Source organism: Misgurnus anguillicaudatus, chromosome 6 (assembly GCF_027580225.2).
Source record: "Misgurnus anguillicaudatus chromosome 6, ASM2758022v2, whole genome shotgun sequence".
Lineage (NCBI taxonomy): Eukaryota > Metazoa > Chordata > Actinopteri > Cypriniformes > Cobitidae > Misgurnus > Misgurnus anguillicaudatus.
In genome coordinates, this window is record NC_073342.2 from 29,010,325 (window position 1) to 29,036,503 (window position 26,179).

The window sequence follows — 26,179 nt, forward strand, 5'->3', positions numbered from 1 at the left end:
CACACACACACACACACACACACACACACACACACAGAGGCTTTGAAGTCATATCTGATGGTTATATCTGTATGGAAAGCTTAGCTGGATTACAGCCAATAAAACAGAGAGCTTTAATGCATATGTAAGTAAATGGCATACAGATATGTCTAGGTCAGGATAAAACGGTATTGTGACCGCTAAGATTATTTACATTATTTAATGACACTTGCAGATGAATCAAGTAACTTCTTTGGCTTTAATGGCATCAAATGAAAATGCAAAGTGAGTTTTTTTCTTATAATCTTTTTAAAAAACTTCTATCATCTTCCTATTTGGCAAAACTACAGATATGCATATTATGCTGGAGTATTTTAACAATCTTTCTCATTATAATAAGCAAAAAATTAGGTTTGTGTTACACTTTTAGTGGTTTTACCAACAACGGCCACTAGGTGTCAGTGGTTTGCTGCATACTTTTGTCACAAATTAATAAATTACTGTCACTGCATTATTATTACCAGTGGCGGCCGGTGACTTCTTTTTTTGAGAAGCTCGATGCAAAGTTCTTCACAGCATGTATGTAGCCCGTCATGTGTGTGGTTAGTAATTTCAAAATGTGTGTTCTGCTCGTCAAGCGATCCTATGTGCATCACGTGTCTTGTCAAAACAAGTGCCTGCTGCAGACGCGTCTAAAGGGTTTATGATAAGAGAGACGCTCACGTTTGTCAGATACTCACATAATCTCATGCTGAATCAGAGTTTACTGTTAAGGGAGTGTCTTGGGAGTATTTTGTGAATGTGAGCGTCTCTTGTCATGGACGGTTTTGGCGCGTGTGCAGCGGGCGCTTGTTTTGACAAGGCATGTGATGCACATGGGTTCACATGACGCAACAAGCACTTATTTTGAAAACACAAGCAACACACATGACACTTCAAACACTTATTTTGAATTTGCGTTCCTCGGATGAGCAGTCACGAGCCACCACTGATTATTACTACTAAGTATATGAAAACTACATTTCATTGGACCTTTCCAGTGATCTATAGTTTTTTGTGATAGATTAAAATTTACATTTAAAATATTGAAGTATTAAAGTAGACAGCTCAGGTAAAGAAAGATTTGTTCTTCCATGGAATCTTGAAGCACTTTTATTTTTAAAAGTATGGTCTTAGAAATAGACTTTCGGATGAAATTTGAACAGATGGTCTTTACAGTTTTTCATGAAAGTATCCCATGTGCTGGTTGGGAAAGAGACGGATTCATATCACATCCTGTTTGTCACATAAATACTCGTCACAGACACACAAGCAGGCACGCGAACACACAGCTTTTCTCTGCCATTTTGCTGTTGATTCAAGCGTGTGGCACCTCTATAGAGAGGCTTTGCTTTGGATTTGGGCTGAGGCTCCCACTGTGATCATGGCATTTAGAATGAATGGATGCAGGCGAGCTCACACGCGCACACCTATATAGAGTATAAACGCCTCGCTGTAAAACTCATGACTCTCTTATGTAAGAGAGAAGATCGTTTTGATTTCAGCTAAGCCTTAAGGTCTCTCTCTCTCTCTCTCTCTCTCCCTCTCCATGTTATTAAAAGTGTGTGAATGACTTATTCCAAGATTATTATCTTAAACTGAGATGAAAGTAGAAAAGCGTCCATAAAACAAAAACTTTTAAACTATTGCTCAGAATAGAAAATAATTACTGGAGGGATGCACCGATACAAAATTTCTGATATGCGATTGCTTATAATCTACTGATACCGATAGATATCGATAGTTTTGCATTTTAACTTCTTGTTTCAAATTATTATGTCCTGAAATCAAGTGCAAGTGTACAAACTATAACTCTGTTGATCCAATTCAAAATAATCACACAGTATGAGCTCAGAGTTTTTACGCCCCTTTCGATTGAAACTGAAGCAAAAACAAATTTAATTAATTTTAAACTCTGTGTACACTCAAAAAAATGATTCAAGCCCTTCTTAGAGATGACACATTAAAATTATGTTCAATGAATTCAAAATACCTCATTAAGAGCAAAAAGTATATATATTTAATTAGTCTAACACAAAAAGAATATGTACTATAATTTATTGATTTCTTTTTAATTGCGTTAACACAATTAGTTTGAGTTTGGGTTCTGGAAAAATAATTTCCCAGCATGCTTTGCATGCAACTGCTTTTGGAGAGTAATTTTGTTAATTTAGTGTTATTTTATGCATTTTTAGGTAAAGAGAAAGACTTAATATTGTTTAATGTCCATTTATCTTATTGATTTAGAAGCATTTGTGTTATATATTTTTTAATTGTTTGGTTACCATCGTGCAGAAGAGTGGCGCTTGTGGTTAGGTTGTGGATGTGCCGTATATCTCTCAATGAGCACTAACTGTGTTAATGCCTGTTTGAAGATCAGTCTCTTCTCACATGCTCATCCAAAGTATCATATGTTATTATTATTAGCATGCTAACATGTGCTTATGCTAATTAGTATGATACAAAAACGTTTTATATAAAATAAAAGAATTGAGTTATTCAGACTACACTACATTGTGTTACTCAAACTATGCTAAATTGAGTTATTCAGACTACACTAAATTGAGTTGAGGCAACTAATTGAGTATTGCCATTTACTTTAAATTGAGTTGGACTAACTCAATATATTTTTGTTGTGTGAAGCAGTTTTTTATGAGTTAGGGGTACACATTCATATTGGATGGAAATCCTGCCCACAATTTTATTGAGTTAATCCAATGAATAATTTTTTTGAGTGTATGCTTTCATAATCGTTTTGAATCTGATCGAAATTCATCTGAACAAAATTAATTTACAAAAATTTCAGCTTTTAGCTCAAAATTTGGTCTTTTTGAAGAAACCTACCCGTATCTGAGAGTTTATAAAAAGAGAACAAATGAAGATAGGATGAAAATTTGTTCTCGTTTGTTTGTTTGTTTGAAAGCATAGGGTCTGTTCTTTCATAGGGCTGTCACAATGATTAAATAATCGTCTCATCGCGATTGTTTGACCTCATCGTGATGATTTCAGATCACCGCAATGATTGCACATCTCTCTAAAAACACAAGGGGGAGCTGCAGTGCTTGTATAAACGAGATTACTTTTAAATAATGTATGTGTTATGTGTATTAATATTTACTGCCAGGTACACCTCGCAAAATATTTAATTTAAATAATCACAACACTAGTAAAAATTATTTCATAAACAAAGAAAAAAAATTATGAGAATTAAATGTCAAAGCAATAAAATAGACAAATAATCGTCATAATCTTCGAACCCATAAAACAGGCAATTAATCGCCTTAATCGACACAATTTATTAGGCAATTAACCGTAAGCCAAATTTAATAATCGTGACAGTCCTATTCTTTCATTTGATATATTTTTATGTTTATATATTTTTAGAAGAACATTTTCCTGGAAGGCATTTTGTGGAATTTTTGTTTAAATCACAAAAAATGCTGTCCGGCAATAAAAAAAGGCTGGCGGGGAATGAGTTAAACAATCATGCGAAGTCCAATAGTGGAAAAACTTGCCTTTATCTCCTAATAACGATTATAGGGCAATATATCTGTGTATTTCCCAAAAAAACTAAACTGAAATGCACAGTACATTTATATTAAAGTATTAAAATAAAGTAAAACAACCTTGACTTTTATACCCTGCAGTAGATTTTGTCAATGGCTATGTTCACATTAGAAAATAGCCTACTACCAATGTGCTCCTGTATCTTATTACGTTGTATGGTGATCGTGTGCTTTCCAGTATCTCATAAACAAATTTCGCATTTTTCTATCCTATTTTGTCATGTTTTAGGTTTGAAGTACTGTATGGATTGGACTTTAAATTGATCTCCATTAAAACCCACAAGCACACACTACACAGCTTCATGTTGTTCTGGATTCTAATATCCACAGTAATTAAAAGCTTGTTTCTTTATTGCATGTGTTTTAATGTACACACTTAAACAACAACACACGCAGTGGGTGTATGTGATAGGTGTTCACACAAGCCTCTGGGTGTCAGCATTATGTTGATAGCTGGATGCTCTGGTTTGTATCTTCAAATGCACATATTGTTGCAGACATGCATTTGCATATAATTTAAATGATTACATAATGAGGATCTTTTTTCAACCCTGTCTGTACCAACACATAACACTGTTTTCGAATATGATACTTTCACCTCAATGAAGAATACCGTACAATTTAAAGTCTTGTGCTTGATTATTACTTAATTCACAAACAAACAAACAAACAGGTCTTAAAGGGCACATGTCACACATTTACATTTTCTTTACTCTTACTCCTAAGCAGATTAAGCAGGTTCACTTTAATACTGTATATAAAATGTACGGGATAATGTATACATGCATGCCGCTTATTACACGGCTATTTATGTCATAAGTAAGGTAATGGACATTAAATATTGATTTGAAATATTTTATTTGCTCTGTTTTAACGAATGCTGTTTACTTTCAGTTTTAAAATAAGACAATACGTTCAAATGTCACAAGCACGCTATTTGGTTTAACTCATTCCCCGGCAGCTATTTTTTGAAAAGTTGCCTGCCAGCACTTTTTGTGATTTTCACAAAGTTTCACAAAATGCCTTCCAGGAAAATTTTCTTCTGAAAATATATAAACATAAAAGAACAGAACCTCTGCTTTCAAACAAACAATAAACAAACTAACAAAATGGGAAAAAAACATTTCATCCTATCTATATTTTTTCTCTGCTTATAAACTCTTAAATATAAGTATTTTTCTTTAAAAATATTTTTTTTTTACCAAAAATCTGAAATAATTGCATTTTTGTAAAGGATTTTTATAAGAGATCCGATTCAGAACAATTATCAAAACATACACAGAGTTTAAAATAAGTAAATAACATTTTGGCTTCAGTTTTTTTTATAAATTGGGTGTTAATACATTTTTTATACTTTTATATACTTATTATTTATATTTTATTAAAAGACATATTTATTTTTATTTTTTGTGTAATATTAAACTGTACCTGTCTAAATGATTTGCAGCAGTATGTTATTATCTTCAGGTGGTTGTTATCTCAGAGAAACATACCTTGGAAATAACATACCATGAAAACATACTCTAGTATACTTGAGTATTTACTAGAAGTAAAATTCCTATATATCATGTTGTTTTGACCCTTAACATAGTAAACATTAAAGTATACTACAGTATTTAATACAGTTGATCAATTTACTATAGTTAACTCTTTCCCTGCCATTGACGAGCTGTCTCGTCAATTAGGAGAAAACATTTCCCTGCCAATGACGCTGTCCTGACGAGTTTTTATGGTGATCTGTAGTTCCGCTAATATCCACTAGATGGCCTAGTTACTCAATTTATAAAAAACTAAAGCAAAAACTAATTTAATTCATTTTAAACTCCATGTAAGTTTTGAGGATCACTTTAAAATCTGATTTCTAATAAAAGGCCTTTACAAAAATGCAATTATTTTAGCTTTTTGCTCAAAATTTTGTATTTTTGAAGAAAGTTACCCATATTTAAGAGGTTACAAACAGAAAACAAATGAAGATGGGATTAAAACTTTTTTTCCCTGTTGTGTTTGTTTGTTTAAAAGCAGATGGTCTGTTCTTTCATTTGATATATTTGCATTTTTATATATTATTATATATAGGAGAACATTTTCTGGAAGGCATTTTTTAAAAATCACAAAAATGCTGTCAGCAACTTTTTTTAAAAAGGAGTTTATTAATTTACTATAGTTAATACAACAAAAATAATCTAGTTAGCATAAACAAAGTAACTGTAGTAATTACAAATAATAAAAATAGTATAATACAGTATTTTTTCATGATAGCAATTTGAGATGAACAATGCAGCAGGAATTATGTTTATTGATAGCATCTGTTTAAAGTCGATGCGAGTCTGCGATATGCCCGAGTTAAACGCAGCGTAACTTCATGCAAAGGCGCAGTGATGCTATGCATCGACTGCTAATGGGAATTTAGCCAGCGAAGCTCACGTGTGTTGCCTTTCAATGCAGTCAGATGCCGCTGTCAAGACGACACAACTACTTGTGACAAAGAATACATGTGGACCTACCATGATTCAGTGACTGTCGGTTTGAATGCCCTTGAGTCGTGAGCCGTGAGCCCCGTTGAGCCGCGGGTCCGGACTCATAAAATGAATAATGGAGCTGTCCGTGGTGCTGAAACACTGTGTTGGGTTATATGGCTTGTTTAGTCGAGTAGATAATCTCTTGTAATTAGCTGTAGATAAAAAGAAAGCACAGTGTGTGTTCAAAAACAGGTGTTAGGTGGGAAAGAAATGATGGGAAAGGAATAGGATTAGGGGTTTTTGGACGCGGCAGGCTTACAGAGATGATTTGAAAGACTGAGTTTGCAAGTACACACCGTTCTGTGCAACCCATGGTGTCTTTCTCTTTTTTTCCCCGAAAATTGCTACCAGCTGTATGGAAAACTTAAATATATATATTTTTTGTTCATTTAAATACCGAATTGTTTAGTTTTCTCGGTTTATGCTGTGTGGCCGTGCGTGTAAATGAAGGATTTTGATGGCAAACTTTGTCTAGGGGATGTCTGTCGTGCCCAGGAGCATCGGATTTTAATTGAGCTGTTCTGCTGTGCACGAGCGCAGATTAGATCTGGGATGGAGTGTGGTGTGTGTTTTTAATGCATGTGTCTATTCTGTTTGCACATTCAGTGCTGTCTAAGAAATTTCGACATGCTTTTAATGAAATGAATGAGCTAACAGCGATGTTGGTGTGTATGTGTGTGTTTGCTGTACTGGACAGGCTTTGACTTTTGTCTCAAAAGGCCTGGCGTATCGTAAACGCAGTTCAAGAAATAATGAGTTATTGGAACACACGCGAGCTCATGGCGCTTTGCAGAGTGGGTTGGTTATGTAATGATCTCTAGTACGTTCTCTGTGGTGTGGTTGGAGAGTGGATTTAAAAAATGAGTATTGGTGTCAGTGTTGGAGTGTTTGTTTGTGTGTTTGATATCTACTGCATGATTTTGTGTGCTGATGGGAATATATATGGGGAGGGTGGGGTGTATGGATCTGTGTTTGGCGTCTCTCTCCAGCCTGGACTCGTGGCGTTAACCTCGGAGAGAGAAAGAGAAAGGTGCGTGCATTGGTCCAGGTAAACGCAGGATAGTATAACAGGTCATGGTGAACCCCAAAAACGGCCCGCCTCTGACTGTGTGTGTGTGTTTGTAGATGTATACATGTGTGTTAGTGAGGCGCTCACCTGTACCTGTCATATATCCTTCTTCTCGTCAGCTGTGTTTGCACCGTGGTCTCCTGTTTGCTGCCCCCCAATCCCTCATACACACACACACACTCACACGTCCGTGCCCACCACCCCTTGGTTGCTATGCCGACAGCCCACTTTCGAGGTGAGAGCGCTTGGAAGAGCACATTCCAGATGTCGGGGGAATTTGGGCTCCTTCTGCCCCCTACTGGTGACTCCACACACCTGCAAGCTGCCGACTGCAGCTCCTCATGCGAGCCGTTTATATCTGCAGATCTATAAACGAGCCTCATTGCAGTATATACTGTAGGCCTACTTATATGATATATGTGTATATAATGCATACATCATATGCAAAAAAGGAAACATTACATTTTTGTGAGTTGTTTATATTTTTGTTTCCATAACAGTTGGCTCATATCACTTTATACATTTATCATAATTTTGTCATCCTTATCTCATTGCAGCTTTTCAACTTTGTAAACCTTTATTACCGTAAACCGTAAATTATTTAACATGTCCCGAAGCGGCAACAGAAATATGATAAAACAAAAGATTTTTGATATAAGTTTATATTAGGTTAGATAATTAAGTTTAACCAAGTAAACAGTTTAGTTCTGATTTACGGTGGCGAGTTTAACAGCGTCATTTTCCTTATGCAAAGCGGATTTGCGTCCATATATGACAGCGAGAAAGATAACGTTCATACTTATTTTGATATGCACGATGACATCTCAGTAAAAAAGCATTTTACTTAAGTTATCAGGCAAACTTATCAATAACTCTGAATGAGTTATTCAGCTCTCAGATACGTGACTGCATGCACCATTTGTCTGCCATAACGGCAAAGACAGACGGAGAGATACAGAAAGAGATGATCATGTTCTTTGTTCTTATTTGACCACTAAGGTAGCGTGCACACCAAAGTTTTCAATTGTTTCCAATGGAAGCACTGCACTTTTCAAAAATGCCAGCAGCTGGCGGGTTTTGTGCGATGAGCGCAGAGAATTGGAAAAGCTCAACTCGTCAATGTCACTTCTCACTCGGCCGTCCAATCACAGTGGAGGAGGGGCGAGACAAATATCACAACAACCAACCGGCGCATCGGACAACGAATGATAAACAAAGCAGAAGTATCATAGCAACTAATGCGCTCAGCTGAAAAATGCTAGCAAGCGCCTACATCTTGCATCCGCTTGCCGTTTTCAGCTGTGTTTAAATGCTTTGGTGTGCACGCCCCCTTATAGTTCATCTGGCTCTCTCCGGTACACAATTTGTGGTGCTATAATTTTCAATCTTTGGACGCAAATTATACAGCAATTTTCACAGTATAGTCGATGTTGTGTGATTTTTATACATAAAATATTTTCTAATAGTTATTTTCGGAACGAGGTTTATTGAGGTTCTTCTTGCAGCGTATTGACTTGCTTGCTGCCTCGTGTGCAGTTACATAAACGTCAGCGATCTTTAGCGTTTCTGTAACTTAAAACTACTTGTCATTTTGACTAGTAAATCTGTAATTAAGTTGCTATGGTTACCTCATATTGTACGTCAGTGCAACGCCCATACCATATTTTCCGGACTATAAGTCGCTCCAGAGAATAAGTCGCTTCAGTCAAAAATGCGTTTTGAAGAGGAAGAAAAAACATATATAAGCCACTCTGGACTACATCGCATTTATATAGAAAATAATTTCACGAAATCCAAGCTGAAGAACAGACATTTAATCTGGAAAGGCAAATTATTCAACTAAACAATAGCACAGAACAGCAGGCTGAACAGGTGTCCGTACATGTTAAAGTAACATAAACAGTTATTTACACGATACACAATTGCATACAGAACATGCCTGGGAGGCTAAATAGGTTAAATTAACAAGCCAAATCAAGTTCAAAAAGGTCTCGGTGTCATTCCACATCACTGAATCCATTGAATTACATAAATACAGGAGCAGCATAGAGCGGACTCTCATGGCTGTAGACGGTAATAGTTTCTCTTGGTTCATATGAAATAATTTTGACGTATAAGTCGGACCTGACTAGAAGTTCCAGGACCAGCCAAACTATTAAAAAAGCGACTTATAGTCCCGAAAATACGGTATATACAACAAAAATATATATATTTTCAAATATAATTTTAAACATATTTCAAATAAAAAATAATGGCCAAAAAAATGTAACGTTGTATGTAGCTACATAAATGTAAATTTTTAAATATGTTAACGAAAATGTATTTTTCACTAATATATTTTTTGGACATTTTTGCTATATTTTGACATATAAAAATAATTATTAATAATTAAAAATAAATATATTCCAAAAATAAATATATTTTTAAGCATTTATATTTACGTCTTATTTGAAAAAACGTACAAGAAGACATATATATTTTTTGCCGTATGGGTTGTAAAATTAGAAATGTATTTGTGTATTTTTGAAATATATGTTACTTTTCACATTCAAGAATATATTTATTACTTTCTACAAAATGTATTTAGCATGTATTTAAAACATATTTTTGGCCAAAAATTATTTTTTTTAAGTGTTGGGTGTTAATAAAGGTTACAGTGAAAACAAAAGTGATACATCAAAAAAATCTAAATATGATACCAAAAGCTCTTGGTTTTGTGCGATGGATGTTCTGAACTTACATCTTAATAACATATGGTAACACTTTATTTTACGGTGTCTTTGTTACACATGTTACATGTAATTATTATAGTAATAACAGTAAATTATGCATAATTACATGCAACTAATCCTAAACCAAACCCTAATCCTAACCCCAACCCTACAGTAAGTTAAGTACATGTTGTTGATGATTATTACTTAGTACTTAAATATATAATTACAATGTAACAGTGACGCCTTAAAATAAACTGTAACCTAACATATTGTACCTTTGGTGTCATTCAAACGATTGAAAAAGCTGTTTAAGTGTTTTTTGTGTGATATGTTCAAATTTTTTTAGGGTGAATTGTCACCCTATTTGTTTTACATTTTCATCTCTCCACCTGTCCTTTATTTCTTTAACTTTCACTTCATCTCAGTGGCAGCTAAATGTGTGTGGGTTAAATAAAATGTAACCAGAGCAAAAACAGATTTAGCCAATCAGTGATGCATTTTCCAATTAACCAATTACTGATTTACTTATTTAAACAGATCATGAATATTCATTAAGGTATTAATGTAAAGATTTTAAACCCCTTCCTCTCTCCCCTCCCTTTGAAACTCTCATAGCTAGCTACAGTATGCGTCTATATTTGTCTGTCTGTCTGTCTGTCTGTCCTGCTTTGCCTGCTATGTTTTTGTGTACAGTCGACAATGTCTGTGTGTCTTCAACATTGAAGCTGTGTTTCCACCATCAGTTCGGTGCAATTTAAAAAAGTGGCAACATCGAGAGAATGTTTTCCGAAACAGATGTGTTGACAGACAGACACTTTATGGTTTGTGAGTAAACCTCCCCGCCCGAGCTAGTTATGTCCTCCTGGACCACTTCCGCTCTCCTTAGACTGGTGGGGATCCATCTGTGGTTGGTTATTCATTTAAAGGCACAGTTTACCCAAAATAGACATTTGGTTATCTGTTTTTTTCTGCATGTGGGCATGAAAAGGAGGGGTTTAGCAGAATATACAAATGGATTCAATACTTTTATAGTTTTTACTATCCAATTGGAGTTGAAATTGGTATGTTTAAAGGATTAGTCCATTTTCTTAAAAAAAAATCCAGATTTACCCACCACCATGTCATCCAAAATGTTGATGTCTTTCTTTGTTCAGTCAAGAAGAAATTATGTTTTTTGAGGAAAACATTCCAGGATTTTTTTCATTTTAATGGACTTTAATGGACCCCAACACTTAACAGTTGTAATGAGGTTTAAAATTGCAGTTTCAAAGGACTCTAAACGATCTTAAACAAGGCATAAGGGTCTTATCTAGCGAAACGATTAAGAAGGAGAAAAAGTATGCACTTTTGAACCACAGCTTCTCGTCTTCCTCCGGTCCTGTGGCGCGCCAGCGCGAACTCGCGTAATACATCATCACGTCAAGGTCACGGATAACGTATCGAAACTATGCCCCAGTGTTTACAAGTGTGGAGAAAGAGGACCGTACCGACGTTGTTGAATGTCGAATGATGCTAATTCATGCCTTTGTGTCAGTTTATTGTTTTAAATGGTCCGCAAATGTGCGTTTCAGATATGTAACACGTGAACTTTCCACGTCATTACGCAATTGCGTGAGGTCGCGCTGGCGCGTCGCGGGGCCGGACATAGACGGGGGGTTGTGGTTTGGAGGTGCATATTTTTTATTTTTCTTGCCAAAAATGACAAGCGTTTCGCTAGATAAGACCCTTATGCCTCGTTTGGGATCGTTTAGAGTTTCTTGAAACTGCAATTTTAAACTGCATTAAAACTGTTATGTGTTGGTGTCCATTAAAGTCCATTTAAATGAGAATGTTTTCCTCAAAAAACATAATTTCTTCTCGACTGAACAAAGAAAAACATCAACATTTTGGATGACATGGTGGTGGGTAAATTATCTGGATTTTTTTATTAAGAAAATTGACTAATCCTTTAAGATATGGATATGTACATAATTTTACTTAAATGTTTTACTGTTGGTAAATATAAATTAATGAATCATATTGCGATTGTACCGTATGATATAAAAACTTTTAATGGAGCCCACTTTTTGTCCTCTTGGCATTGTGGTCACCATCCACTGTCATTGTATGAAAAATTGGATCTGGGATGGAGATCTAATGGGCTGGATATTTTGCCAAATAACTGCTTTAATGTTTCACAGAAGTAAATACATTTCTATTTGTTCGATCGATGAATGAAAAATGACTAGATTTTTTTTGGGTAAGCTATCTCTTTAAGGCAAAAACGTTGCAAGACAATCACTTTTATTTGGATTGTATTTCCCTGCCAGTCTAAAGACAGAAAGTTTGACTTTCCTCCGTGTCTCTCTTTCCCTTCCTGTTCTCCGTGTTTTAATGTTTGTGCCATTACTGTGTTCCTCTACACTATTTGTTTACTCGTTCTCTATTTTCTCTTTTTCCAGCTTTCATTTTCTCTCTCTTTAAAGCTTCACTTCTCTCTGGATAAACACACTTTCTCCTGGTCTGTTTGTCTTTTTTGTGTTTCTTTCTTTGTATAACTAATCTAACTCTGTGTGTGCTTTTGTTTAACTTTCGTTTCTCTCTTTCTCTCCTATTGACCAAACTCAAGAGTTTCTTGTCTTTCCAGGCCTCTTTCTCTTTTCTCAGCTGTGCTGGTTTGGTTGACGTCTCTCATGGTTTTGTTTGACTCTCCAGTCATGCGAATAACCTTCTGCCTTTGTATCGCAGATAAACGTCTCTCTTCCGCCTTTCAGCTGTGACTGTCTCAGTTGTCGTCTGTTTTTGTCTGTCGCCTTCATCGCTTTTTTATGTTCGTACAGTGTCTCACTTTCTCTGTATGTATCTGTATATAACTGATCATCTGTTTTCTTTCAATTGTGTCTAATCACTAAGTGTCACTTAGACTGTCAGCGTCTGTCTTTCTTGTTTTTCACGCTCTTTGTCTGTCTCTCTTTCTTTCCTTCTCTATAATTTTGGCCCCTTACTCTGGTCCTATTAACTAGTTCAGTAGTTTAGTCAAACAATAAAGGAATGTCAAAGGAAGTTCAGCATTCGTGGCATAATGTCAAAGAAAATAACTCAAATAAAACATCATGATTACAGTAATGCACTTGTTGCTAATCTAAAACCGCCCACCTTGTGTAATACCGTATATTAAACAGACTGATCTCACGGAGGGTCGTGTTGTAGTCACGAAAAATGTTATTGAGTTGTTCGGGTCCATGGCGCGAGGTTCACATTTTTTTGTGCCTTGGGACAGTGGTTTTCAAAATGGGGCCGCGAGATGGTGCCAGGGGGGCCCCAGTTTTATGACATTTTATGAAATACAATAATTTATCATGCATTCTGTGTAATTAAACCTAAAAAAATAAGGCTACTAACCAAAAGCATTACTTTTTGTATAATTTAATGTTTTTTTTATTAAAATGTTGAGTTTTAGAACAGTTTAGTCACAAATTTTCTTTGGGGGGGCCGCGAAGGAATGCACCATACACAAGGGGGGCCGCACGCTGAAAAAGTTTGGGAACCACTGCCTTAAGCATTAATGTCTTTTTCGTGTCACTCGCACAAATTTCTATAAATAGTTTTTCATGTTCGTTGCACAGCTTTCTTTTTCGTTTCATTTTGTGTATTGTTTTCTTTTTGTTTTTTTCCTATTTTCTTACCATATTCGCTTGGGGTTAGAATCACTTTCTGTTAGATTTTTAGACATCCTAACCCAAACCCCAACGCTAACCACAACTTCATGCGGAAAAAGTTTTAAAAGCAGAAGAAAAACATGTAGAAACCAATACGTAAAAGTATATCCAAACCCCAAATCTAACCCCAAGTGACAATGATTTAAAAGTAGGAAAGCAAAATGAGAAAACAATACATAAAATGACAAGAATTAGAAAATCGTGCCACTGACACGAAAAACATTTTATAGAAATGTGACACGACAAAGACATTAATGCTCAAGGCACAAAAACAAGCTGAATTTCGTGCCATGGACATGAATAAATTAATAAAGAAATTGTGGCTATAACACGACATTCCGTGAGATCATGTTGATATTAAACGTTATACTTTAGGGCTGTTAAAGGATTAATGGCGATTAATCGTATACGAAATAAAAGTTTTTGCATAGTATGTGTGTGCACTGAGTGTAATTATTTTGTATATATAAATACTTCAATAGCTTCAATGCATTTAGGGGTGTGGTCATGGTCAAGACAATCTCCTGAATGGGCCGACTGATTCAAGCTGATAGAAGAGCAACTTTGACTGAAATAACCACCCGTTACAACCGAGGTATGCAGCAAAGCATTTGTGAAGCCGGCACAACACGCACAACCTTGAGGCAGATGGGCTACAACACCAGAGGACCCCACCGGGTACCACTCATGTCCACTACAAATAGGAAAAAGAGGCTACAATTTGCACGAGCTCACCAAAATTGGACAAAGACTGGAAAAAATTTGCCTGGTCTGTTGAGTCATTCAGATCAGAGTCAGAATTTGGCGTAAACAGAATGAGAACATGGATCCATCATGCCTTGTTACCACTGTGCAGGCTGCTGGTGTAATGGTGTGGGGGATGTTTTTTCTTGGCACACTTTAGGCCCCTTAGTGCCAACTGGGCATCGTTTAAATGCCACGGCCTACCTGAGCATTGTTTCTGACCATGTCCATCCCTTTCTGACCACTATGTACTCATCCTCTGATGGCTACTTCCAGCAGGATAATGCACCATGTCACAAAGCTCGAATCATTTCAAATTGGTTTTTTTAACATGACAATGAGTTCACTGTACTAAAATGGCCCCCACAGTCACCAGATCTCAACCCAATAGAGCATCTTTGGGATGTGGTTGGAACGGGAGCTTCGTGCCCTGGATGTGCATCCCACAAATCTCCATTAACTGCAAGATGCTATCCTATCAATATGGGCCAAAATTTCTTAAATGCATACATGCATGTGTGTGTATTTATATATACAAAGTAGTTGCACACGGTGCGCTCACATATATTGTGCAAAAACAGACTTTTGTTTTGTGTGCGATTGGTCGCGGTTCGTCTTTTGACAGCCCTAGTATAATTCAAACTTGTATAATAAAAACTCCACTCGCTGACCCTACTTTGATTGTAAGTGTCTTACTGTAACCTTTGGTTGAAATGATTTACTGCAGTAAAAGACATTGCCACACTGAGTCGATAAAATACCTAGAACTACTGAACCCAGAACATTCCTTTAAATAGATTTTTTACTCCAGCAATCCCACTTCAGACGCCGACCCCGGAAAATGAAACGGATTGGTCTATAACGTGATGGCTTGTCATGACGGCTTCATGCGTTGGCAGAGAGCTGAATATTTTTGCCAGCTTACTGTTTGACACTTCATTTGTTTGTGTTCAGTTTTTCGGGTCTGTTATGCACTGACGTAACATTTTGTCCCAAAATGTGTTTTTTTTTTATGTGTAACAGGAAATGAATAAAAGCTTTAAACTGTGTGTTTATTTTTATTTGTTATGGCTGTTTTGTTCCAACAATCAACGGTAATACAAATCTTCATATTTCTGTCCATTTGTGCTGTAAATTTTCTGATCAAGTTTGTCTGAGCCGATACTCGCAGCTCGCCTGGGTCACTTGGGTTTGATTTGTTGGATTTAGTGACCAGATGCTAGATAAACGCATTGAAAGAGAGCCACATAAAACATCACAGGTGGTTAAAGTAGTCTCTCACTTTTTCTCTCTCTCTGCTTTCTTCCCTGCAGTAGGAATATGGGGAATAAGCCAGCAAACAGTCCTAAGGGTCACCCACCAGACGCAGATGGTCATTCTTCAGTATCTGACCTTGCAAATTCTCTTACTGGAGACATGGTGATGGTAGGACAGTGTTTTCGTGTTAAGTGGACATTTCACAAGACTTTTTTTAGATGTCAAATAAATATTTGGTGCCCCCAGACTATAGATGTGGATTTTGGGGTGTGTCCTTTAAAATGCAAATGAGCTGGTGTCTGCACTAAATGTCAGTGTAGTGGTTGGATATTGCAGATTAAGGGCTGGTATTATCCCCTTCTGACATCACAAGGGGAGCCAAATTTCAATGAGCTATTTTTTCATATGCTTGCAGAGAATGGTTCACCACAACTAAGTTACTGGGTTGATCTTTTTCACATTTTCTAGGTTGATAGAAGCACTGGGGGCCCAATTATAACACTTAAATGTGGAAAGAGTCAGATTTTTGTGATATGTCCCCTTTAAGTCTGTATGCCCTCATTTTAAACATGTACAGTATGCGTGTGAGTGTTTGGTGTCTAAGATGAATAAAAGTCAGTTTTTATTATAAAGTTCTCCTAAACTTTTCACAGTTGTCTCCAGGGTCAGAAGACGATGATCATGAAGGACATATTAGCGAGAAACTAGGTCGGATTCAGTTCAGTTTGGGCTACAGTTTTCAGGACACGACTCTCACAGTGAAAATCCTCAAAGGTCAGGACCTGCCTGCTAAAGACTTCTCCGGGACCTCCGATCCCTTCGTTAAAATCTACCTGCTTCCTGACAGAAAGCACAAACTCGAGACCAAAGTCAAGAGAAAGAACCTCAACCCTCACTGGAACGAAACCTTTCTATTTGAAGGTATGTAATGTGTTTATTTAATACTGTAAATTATAAATTACTGTAGATAAAATATAAAAATGTCAGTTTCCAGTTGCTTGAAACCATTTAAGTAATTTGAATTTTTTTTTTCAAATTATGTTTTACATAATAAGAGTGTTAATTATAGGTAACACTATATGTTATATCAAATACAGTATTCACACTTGGAAAAAGCCACACATGTAGATGCTTTAAATATATAAAATATTCTCAGGAAATAATTGATAAGTCTCACACCCCTCAGGGTTTCCATATGAGAAGGTGCGGGAACGAACGCTCTATCTTCAGGTGTTGGACTATGATCGGTTCAGCCGTAATGACCCAATTGGGGAGGTATCCATCCCACTGAATAAAGTAGAACTTGGACAGCTGAAGACATTCTGGAAGGATCTGAAACCCTGCAGTGATGGCAGCGTGAGTCACTTGATGCTTCTGCTTTTCTGAATTTTCCGGAGGAGTTAATGGAGAGGAAGTGTCACTCCTACATAGAGAATAAACCTGCTATCGTTCATTTCAGAACTTCATCCACCCATACTTGAAGTCATTTACCCATTAAATCGAAATTCCTCTACTGTCGTGCCTTTCCAAATCTGCATCTTTTCATCTATCATTTTGCAAAATGTCTAAAATGCTCTTGTTTATGTCATGATAATATATATAGGGACTGGAAGTTACAGTAAGTTTTTGGTATTGAAGATACAACATCCGCCCCGGTTTCACAGACAAATGCTTGAGGCTAGTCCTAGACTAAAACATATCTTGGAGGTTTGGAGGACAGATTTACAGATTTTAAAATATGCAGCCCAGTGCCATCGATTTTTTTTAAGATACACACCAGTAAACAAAATTTTCTGAGGCATGTTTATAAAAAATGCTTAAACGTTTTAATTTAACTAAGGCCTAGTCCTGGCTTTAGCTAAGTCTTCTCTGTGAAACTAGGCTTATGTCACATTGTTTAACTTATGCTTTTTAGTTGTGAAAGTTCATGTATATACGCAGTTTAGCTCTACAGCCAAGGGGATCTGTGAAAACATTGAAACCAAAACAAGTATGGGGTCCAGAACAGACCCTTGATGCACCCCTTATAGATCTTGATGACAGAACACAGCATTTTTGTTCACAAATGCAGTTCATTCTTATTGAGTGATTATGGTTTGTAATGCTTGTTGTCTGTGTTGTAGGGAAGTCGTGGAGATCTGCTGCTTTCTCTATGTTATAATCCAACTGCCAACACCATCACTGTTAACATAATCAAAGGACGTAATCTCAAAGCCATGGACATCGGGGGCACCTCAGGTACACAGAGACAGACAGAAACAATGTAGAAATACACAAAAATACCAAGATGCATATAAATGCATATGTATAAATGGATACAGAATGAAATATCACTCTTAATGTAGTTGCCCATGTATTGAATTGTTGCATGTCATGTTTTTCTCTGATTGGCTGCAGACCCCTATGTGAAAGTGTGGCTAATGCACAAAGACAAGCGTGTAGAGAAGAAGAAGACCGTGACCATAAAACGCTGCCTGAACCCTGTTTTTAATGAATCATTTCCCTTTGACGTGCCCGCACACGTTCTCCGAGAGACCACCATTATCATCACCGTCATGGATAAGGATCGACTAAGCCGCAATGATGTCATCGGAAAAGTAAGAAAACACCCTTTTGTGCTCGCTCTTTTACCCGTTTACCAAAGAAAAAACAAATATGAATTTGTGTTGTTTATTTTCCCAATACAGCGTGTAAAAATTATTGTATTGTCTTAAATAGATAATACGTTGTTTTTTTATAAATGACTCTGTCGATACAAAAGAAGATTTAAAATGCATCCCAGAGACTTTGCAAATTCACTTAAATGAATCAATGAATCTTCTTTTATTGAAACGAACTAATGAACTGTCTGAATGAACTAATGTTACTGGGAAAGATAAAGCTAAAATTGAATTAAGTAGCTTTTAGTTTGTTACTGCTGAAAACTCAACCCATTGTTTTCTTTACAAAACTCCTTTTTCAGATCTACTTGTCATGGAAGAGCGGACCAGCCGAGGTCAAACACTGGAAGGACATGTTGAGCAGGCCGCGTACTAATGTGGCACAGTGGCACGCCCTCAAAGCATAATTCGCCCCTCAACATTTCCCATTTTCCCCAACCCCATTTGACCCGAACCCCGTCCTTATGCACAAGACTAACTTGCTGCCAGACGGCACAACACGGGTACTTTAGCCATCCACTCTTATAACCTTTAACCTTCTGTCTCCGGTGTTTTTCCTTTCCCGACGTCTGCCTCATTTTACTTCCTCATCTGGTAACATGTAGTGTAAAAGCCCGCCTATCATCCAAGTTGTCTCTGTGACACAGTAACAAATCATTTCTACTACCATACACAAACAGTTCTTTATATTTTTTGCATTCAGGTTTGGGACCTGATTAACAAAGCTAAACAAAGCCATTTGAAAAAGCACTTGAACCGTAACTACACGTTACCAGGATGTTTTTCCTTCCTCTTTTTGTTTGTCTACCCACAATTCCCTCGCGTCCCTGATCTGTGCTCACATCTGAGTGAGACTATCCCTCATGTCATCCAGCGCAATCGACCACTTCGTCTAGACCCCGGAGCTCACGGGAGCTCATTTGCCAGCTTTTAAATTGGCCACTGCTGAACCGGATCAAGTCGCAGGAACTCTGGGAGTTGTATTTTTCCAGGTCTCAGACGTCCCGTGCGAGTGTATCGGCCTCGGAGGGCCCTTGTAATTAAAGCCATGAGGGAAATGACGGGCCCTCTTTCCATTAGCAGTCTCTTGTTTTTTATTTACGTCTCCATTTATACTTGTTTTTATCAAAATCCCAGTCCTCTACGAGTTTTTTCCACATCTTTCCCACTTGACTGGATTTTCCGTGTATTTTTGTTGCATTCCGCCCTCGCTTGAGTCTCTGCCTCTTTTGATCTCTTCCCTCGCTTTTTTTCTACGTAAACGTTCCGATTGGTTCAGCGTGAAGCTGTTGTGACATCTTACCCAATCCGGAGACTTGCTGTACGAGACGGCGAATGGACTGCATCGTATTCTCTATTTTCCTTTTAATCTGTGGTTTTATCTCTGGCACAATTGTAGTGAAATCCCTCTTTTTCCCGGGATCCCTCGTTGTTCGTGTGCTGTGAGTGACGTGTAGTAGATCCCACAGAAATAGAGTTTAACTTTTATCACCAGGGCGGAGAAGTGAAAAAGGATCGTTCCAGGTCTTCTGGGATTTTTGGGAAGTTCAGATGGAAGGAAAAAAATAACATCGTTTTTTTATAAAGAAAGACATTTGAAGAAACCAATCAAAAATGTTCTTCCAGACCTGCTGTGAAAATAAAGCAAAAAGTCGATTTTTCGCGCCGTGTGCACCATATAGTTCCCGCCACACTTTGCTCTAGTGATGTGTATTTGTGTGTGTATGCGCGCTGATAGCAAATATCGTCTTTGGACGAAATCCTTCAGAAACACCTGCCTTTATTCATGTGTGTGTGCGTGTGAGACTGTGTCGACGGTGCTGTGCAAGCTGAATTTCACCCCAAAATCGAAAAATATGAGATGATATTTTAAATAAAATCGTTTTTCGCATTGTTAGATTATTGTCATGTCAGTTAAGCCTCTTTATTGTAAAGTAAGTTTATCAAGGCAGTATATGAAATAGTAAATTTTGCAAATTAAAATAATTATTATGACAATTGGGGTCGAAAAGTGCTTCTTATGATATAATATTGCAATGTTCAAAACGTATCTAAAATATTATATTTTTATTAATTCATTGATTTTGGGTGGGAATATGACACAGATGGGTGTTGCGAGATTCTTCCGTGTGTATTACGGCATTAATGTGTATCTTCATTGATGTGAAAAAACTCAAAGTGTGTGAATATCCGGTTCAATTTTCCCATGGCCTACTTTTGTCTTATTCTGAGACTTTCATGACTTTCTCCTGTGTAAAAAGGGGATAAAAGTGATCTGCACTTTTTAATGGTGTAACACTGAGAAATATGGTAGTAATTGTTTATACAATAATAAATAGTTTTTGTATTTTAAGGGAGGAGCGTTTTAAAGAAGAAGCAGCGAATACTGGGGGCTGGACTGGTCTCTCTCTCTCTCTATCTCTCTATCTCTCTCTCTCTGTTTATATGTGTGTGTATACATCTGCTCGTGGCATTATGAGATGTGTTAGCATAAGGTGTGGCATTTCCATTGAGAGTGATGTTGCCATGGGGTCACTATGGGGACGTAGTGACTTTGCATTTGGGTAGACAGTCTCAGTCTATTGAAAGCTTTTCTAGCTTTTTGCCTGTGGCGGTAGCAGGACACAAAAGCCAAATGTGTACAGTCATTTCCAACCAGAGCTGTCAAATGAACAGATTTAGGAAACTATCCCAGCAAGCAATTTTGCATTTAAAAGATGTCTAATAGCCGTCCAATCACAGGCCAGACGTTGCAAAATTTAAGCTGTCAGTGAAAATTTTATAGATGCCCAAAAACGCATTAAAAAATAATAAATAAATAAAAGCAAACATCTTGTAATCACTGTTGCTTTTAGGCCATGGTTATATCTGGAGTCTTCGTGCGATCCATAAGCGCTTGTTCAGAAGTTTAGTTGGTTTTTATTAGACGCTACACTTCAGAATTCAATGAGTTGCTTCAGTTGCTTTGTAAAAAAGTGTTTTGACTGCTAAACTCACGATGAATACAAAGACATTAAAAACAGTTCAGTAATGACTCGGACTGGGACGCCGCGCTTTTGTTAGACAGTATTTAAGTACTTCTGCTTTGAGCCGAAAGCCATCTCAGATCACTGGAGCGTTTAATAAAGCACTTTCAAACACTCAATGTTATCAGATAATAATACAGTTTAAATTTTGTGTTTGTGTTCTTCATAGCTTAGCCTTTAGCGAACACGAATAGTGTGTATGACGCAACATCTGCTGAGTTTGTGTGCATGCACGTGTGTGTATGTTTCTGCATGTGTGTGTGTGTGTGTTTGTGCAACTACGTGTATTAAGGCTTTATTGAGGTCACCTTGCTCTTATTCCTATCAGCCATTCTGTATCATTCATGTGTTTGTGTTCAAGAGTGCAAGTGTAAAAAGTAAACTGGCTATTTTATGTTTGTATAGTGTGTGTCAGACAGCAAACAAATGACCAGACACTTTTATAATCACATCACGCATAAATAAAACATAGTAATTAGCTACATTTCCATTACACTTTAAATTGCACCATTTGGAATTTCGATTGAAAACATGGCCAAAGGAAATGCCAATTTCGCAAAAATGAAACGCAAAAAAGTTTTTACGCTTGCATGAGGTGGTTTTTCAGGCGATTCGGAAAAGGTGTATTTTACTGCAATGCAATTTTACTGCAATGAAATTATATTTGCAAGAAAAACAGTTTATTCACATTTTCAGGTTACGTGATGCAAGTATGTCAAATAATTATTATTTGAAGATGTCGTGGACTCCTCCGTCAAAAAGCGTGACAGGCTAAAGTAGTCTATTAAAAATTAATTTGACGCTAATTTTTAAAAGCCATAAGCACACCACAGTCAAATGTGCTGTTAAATTTGCTCTAAATATGCTTGTACATTTTATTTCCGGCGTTGTTCAATTACCCGACAATTAATTTAATTTAATTTAATCAAGTAAATTCTTGTCAACAATTAACCGATAATCAATTAACCGTTTACATGCCTAGTACGCGGTATGCACTAAAACCTCCCAGAAACACCCTAATACGTGTCTGCTGCCAGATATAAAAGGCTTTCCTTGCCAATAATGCTTGGATAACACTCCTGCATCTCTTTTGATTTAAAATAATGTACTATTACCTTCAAGAAACACCTATACGTTGCCGCTTCGAAGTAAAATGGGCTTTTTATGTCTCCTTTGGTTTGAAACTAATGCCTAGTGCGGTCGATGTGATATTAACCAACCAATATCAGTCGATGTGATGTTTGAAATGACTTATTGCGAGAGGAAAAAAACTAAGTTTCATTCGCATATTATCGATTAACGGAAACTCCGTCATTTCGCAATAGTCTTTTGTCGACACTTAATTAGTTAATACACTTCCCGCACTAGAGAATTTCTTGTTGCGCTTCCATTTTTAAGTTTAATGAACTTGAATTTACAACAAGATGAATTTCAAATTTCTTAAGGATTTCCGAAAAATTTTAAAAATAAATTTGAATTATAAGTTATTTTATTTTATATTTATATAAAATAGCAATATTTATAGCAACTCCTTTCTAGTCAAGAAATTGATAAATCTTTCAAATTTAAATGCCGCTTTTTAACAGTGTTTTAAGAAATGTAGAGTTCACTTTTAATTAAAAACAAAATCAGTAAAATGCATTGTATCTAGAATAAATCAGGTTAACGTATCTGGACAGTTTTGTTGAGTTGGCACTACTGAGCTTGCAGTATTTTTTTCATAGAAAACTCCAGTCAGCAATAGATCTGAAGTGTGTGTGCGCGTGCGCGTGTGTGTGTGTGTGTTATGGCCACTGACTTCTTTGCTGACCAGTACCTTTTGCTTCGCTCACTTTGTGTGTTTCCACGTGTGTGTGTGTATTTTATAGATATTATGAGTGTTGTGGCTGTTACCGTCACTCCAGATCATTTTCTGCATGAGACTTTTGGGTCATTTTGTAGGGAAAAACCAACCTAAATATACACACAGAGGTCCAAAACAACACTAACCTTCTGACAGATGCACTCCAGTTGGTTTTGGCGAGACAATAAAATGGAGTTTTAATCCCCAGATGGCCAGTATTAGGAAATGTAATAACACACGGTTGCAGTTGAGTTGATAAAGCAATAATGTCTTTTCTAACAATCTGTCACAACTCACGTGTCTTTTAACAAATGGTACTTCAGTGGAACGTTTAGCATCGTAATCTACGACGCCTAAAGTTTGCATTTTTATACTAAAATAAAAATTTTAATATTTCTCGCATTGAGGCACCAAAACAAATATGTCTGAACGGTTTGAAAGAGTGACGCAAAGCATCTCATCTTGATATTTGTTTGTCATAAATATGCATGGAAAAACAATTAATAATGTCATTGCCTTAGGGACCGAATGATACAAAACAGTTTCGTGGCCAGGAAGGAATATTTATGGCCTGAAAGTTCTTACTTTTCCCATCATCGGCAGGTGTGGCAAAAAATTAATTTTGCACCCTGCAGACAAAGATACAAATACACACAGCGAGTACTCATACAGAGGATCGCTCAATCACATGCCTTCGTTTAACAGCTCATTAAACAGCAACAATCATTTTACATTTTCATGACCAAATTATTGTTTTAAGAAAGCAATTTTTTCCCGTCCATGAATATGTCATGGATCTCCCACACTCATTGCCATATGCACACCTACACACACACACACACACACACACACTGAAGAAAGCATCACTGCCGTCCAATTATCTGTTCTTCAGAGAAAAGAGAACGAGAGAGAGAGAGAGAGAGAGGCGGTAAAGCGAAGTTTCTCTAGATGTTTTGCAGTTGGTTGCATCATGCAGGCATTGGTTAGATTCACGGGTGTTTGTTTCAACAGCTGTTATAATGGTGCAGACGTTTTTCTCCCATAGCTTAAGAGATCTTGACTTCCTGTTTGTTTTTTTAACACATTTGTTGGTTCAACTTAAGGTACCTGGTTGCCTTAAAAATTTGTGTTAATTCAACTTAAAAATATTAGTTAACTCAAAAAAGTTGTCGTCAACTAATATTTTTAGGTTGCATTAATTAAAAAATTTAAGGCAACGACAATGTAAAAAATGCAGTGTTTTTTAGGCCATATCGGCCGAAACTTTCCATTTCCATCGGTCTTAGTACACGATGTAACTACAGAAGAGTCAAGTTTTAAACAGGAAAAATATCTTTTTTGAGCGCGATGCTAATGGTCTAATCAGATTCAATGAATCATGCTAAGCTATGCTAAAAGTGCTAGCGCCAGACCCAGAGATCAGCTGAATGGATTCCAAAACGGTAAAAATCAAATGTTTAACTCTAGGAAAGCTGGAAAATGAGCATATTTTCCAAAAAAAGTGGAGTGTGCCTTTAAGTTAAAGTAACATAAAAACATATGTTGATTTGACAAAAATGCTGCATCGTTTTTTACAGTGTAGGTAACTTAAAAATGTAAGTTAAGTTTAACTTGAAATCCAAAGATATCAAGGTTGTATTTTCATGGAATGTTTACATCATGTAGGACGATTTATCTAGATAACACTAAGGCTACACTTACACGGCGTTGCATTATCACTTTTTATTCCGCGTTTATACAAGCGTTTTGAGGGTATTCGATGTAGTATGCACTCCAGGCGGCTAGGTGGCAATGTGAAGCACTGACACACAACAACACCAAGTCCACGCGTCTACGTACAACCTGCTTCATTGTACTCCCAGGTCTTGTCCAAAGCCGTCTGGTTTGCCTCCGAAGAAATTGGCGCATCAACAATTTGATAGAGGTAATTAATGCGCCTTCTCTGGTCAGTAATACTAGCTGTGAATATTTCGTACAACTGCTGGAAAGACTATTTTATATTTATCAGAGCTGCTATGGCAACTTGAAGGTCCGACGTATGGAAATAATCCGACATGTTTGTTGTTATTTTCCTGAACTGGCGCACGTCTGTGACGTAAACGTGTACGCGACGAGAGCCACCGTGAGCAGACTTTTGCGTTTTTACCATAGACTGTAAAAAAAGATGGATGACGCGACGTGGCCTCTCTCCATTTTAATGATATGAAGCCTTAATGTCCGACCATGGTCGCCGCCATGTTACGTAAAAACGTCAGTTTGGAGCCAAGGCATGCGCAGAAGGAATCGTCCGTGGAGCCAGAGGCGGAGCCGCGGTATCAAACTTCCGCCCAAACGCTTGCGCGACAAATTCAAACACGCCAATCATAACAACACGCCCCATTTCTATAGCATCAAATTACTTGCTAAAATGAAATTTATCACACAAATGAACACTTGGACATATAATAGCGTGATATCAACTACTTGAAAGGACCAAAAGCATCTTTAAGGAAATTTTATTGGAAGTGTAAATAATTTTTTTATTTAGAGCAGAGTCCCATTCGTTTGAATGGAGAGGGCGGGGTTTATGACTTGTACTGCAGCAAGCCACTAGGGGGCGATCAAAGAGCCTTTTCAAGACTTATGAGGCACACCCGGTTTTCACCCTTTAGACGGGAACGCGACGATAGAGCATTTTTAAGATTAACATTTAAGCCCCAAAAACGCAGTCGGCGTGTAAACGAAAGGTACATCCGATAAAATATTTTTACGTTTTTACCCTCGAGCATTCTTGTGTAAACAGGGCCTAAATCACAAAAAAATGGCTGCGTTTTCACATATATTTGCCCTTAATCTCTTTATGTATTGGTCCTGTACTGTAACGTGTTGAATTCGTGTACCTGTGTGAATCTATCAAAGATTTTTTTTTGCCTTGGGTTGAATTCAGGGAGGTGGCTAAAATGACTCAATCTTAATAATTCATAATGAGGATGTTCATGCAATACATCATATCAGATGTTATCATGTTTGTGCTTTCTCTCTAAAATCACAGTTGGCCTCTTCATTGAATGTAGTGTTTGTGTAAA

General features: G+C 37.0%; 1 protein-coding gene across 5 annotated transcripts in view; it reads left to right on the forward strand.

The window, feature by feature from the left end:
* LOC141364358 (synaptotagmin-7-like) overlaps positions 1-20,243 on the forward strand; it is a 122,778-nt gene extending 102,535 nt beyond the window's left edge. For all 5 annotated transcript variants that reach the window (XM_073868944.1, XM_073868943.1, XM_073868947.1 and 2 more), the window contains 6 exons: positions 15,642-15,753; positions 16,239-16,506; positions 16,772-16,941; positions 17,709-17,823; positions 17,983-18,182; positions 18,548-20,243. In XM_073868944.1, coding sequence (XP_073725045.1) covers positions 15,642-15,753; positions 16,239-16,506; positions 16,772-16,941; positions 17,709-17,823; positions 17,983-18,182; positions 18,548-18,652 — 970 coding nt within the window. In that variant the 3' untranslated portion in view covers positions 18,653-20,243. The remainder of the gene's footprint in view (positions 1-15,641; positions 15,754-16,238; positions 16,507-16,771; positions 16,942-17,708; positions 17,824-17,982; positions 18,183-18,547) is intronic.
* Positions 20,244-26,179: the final 5,936 nt, after the last annotated feature.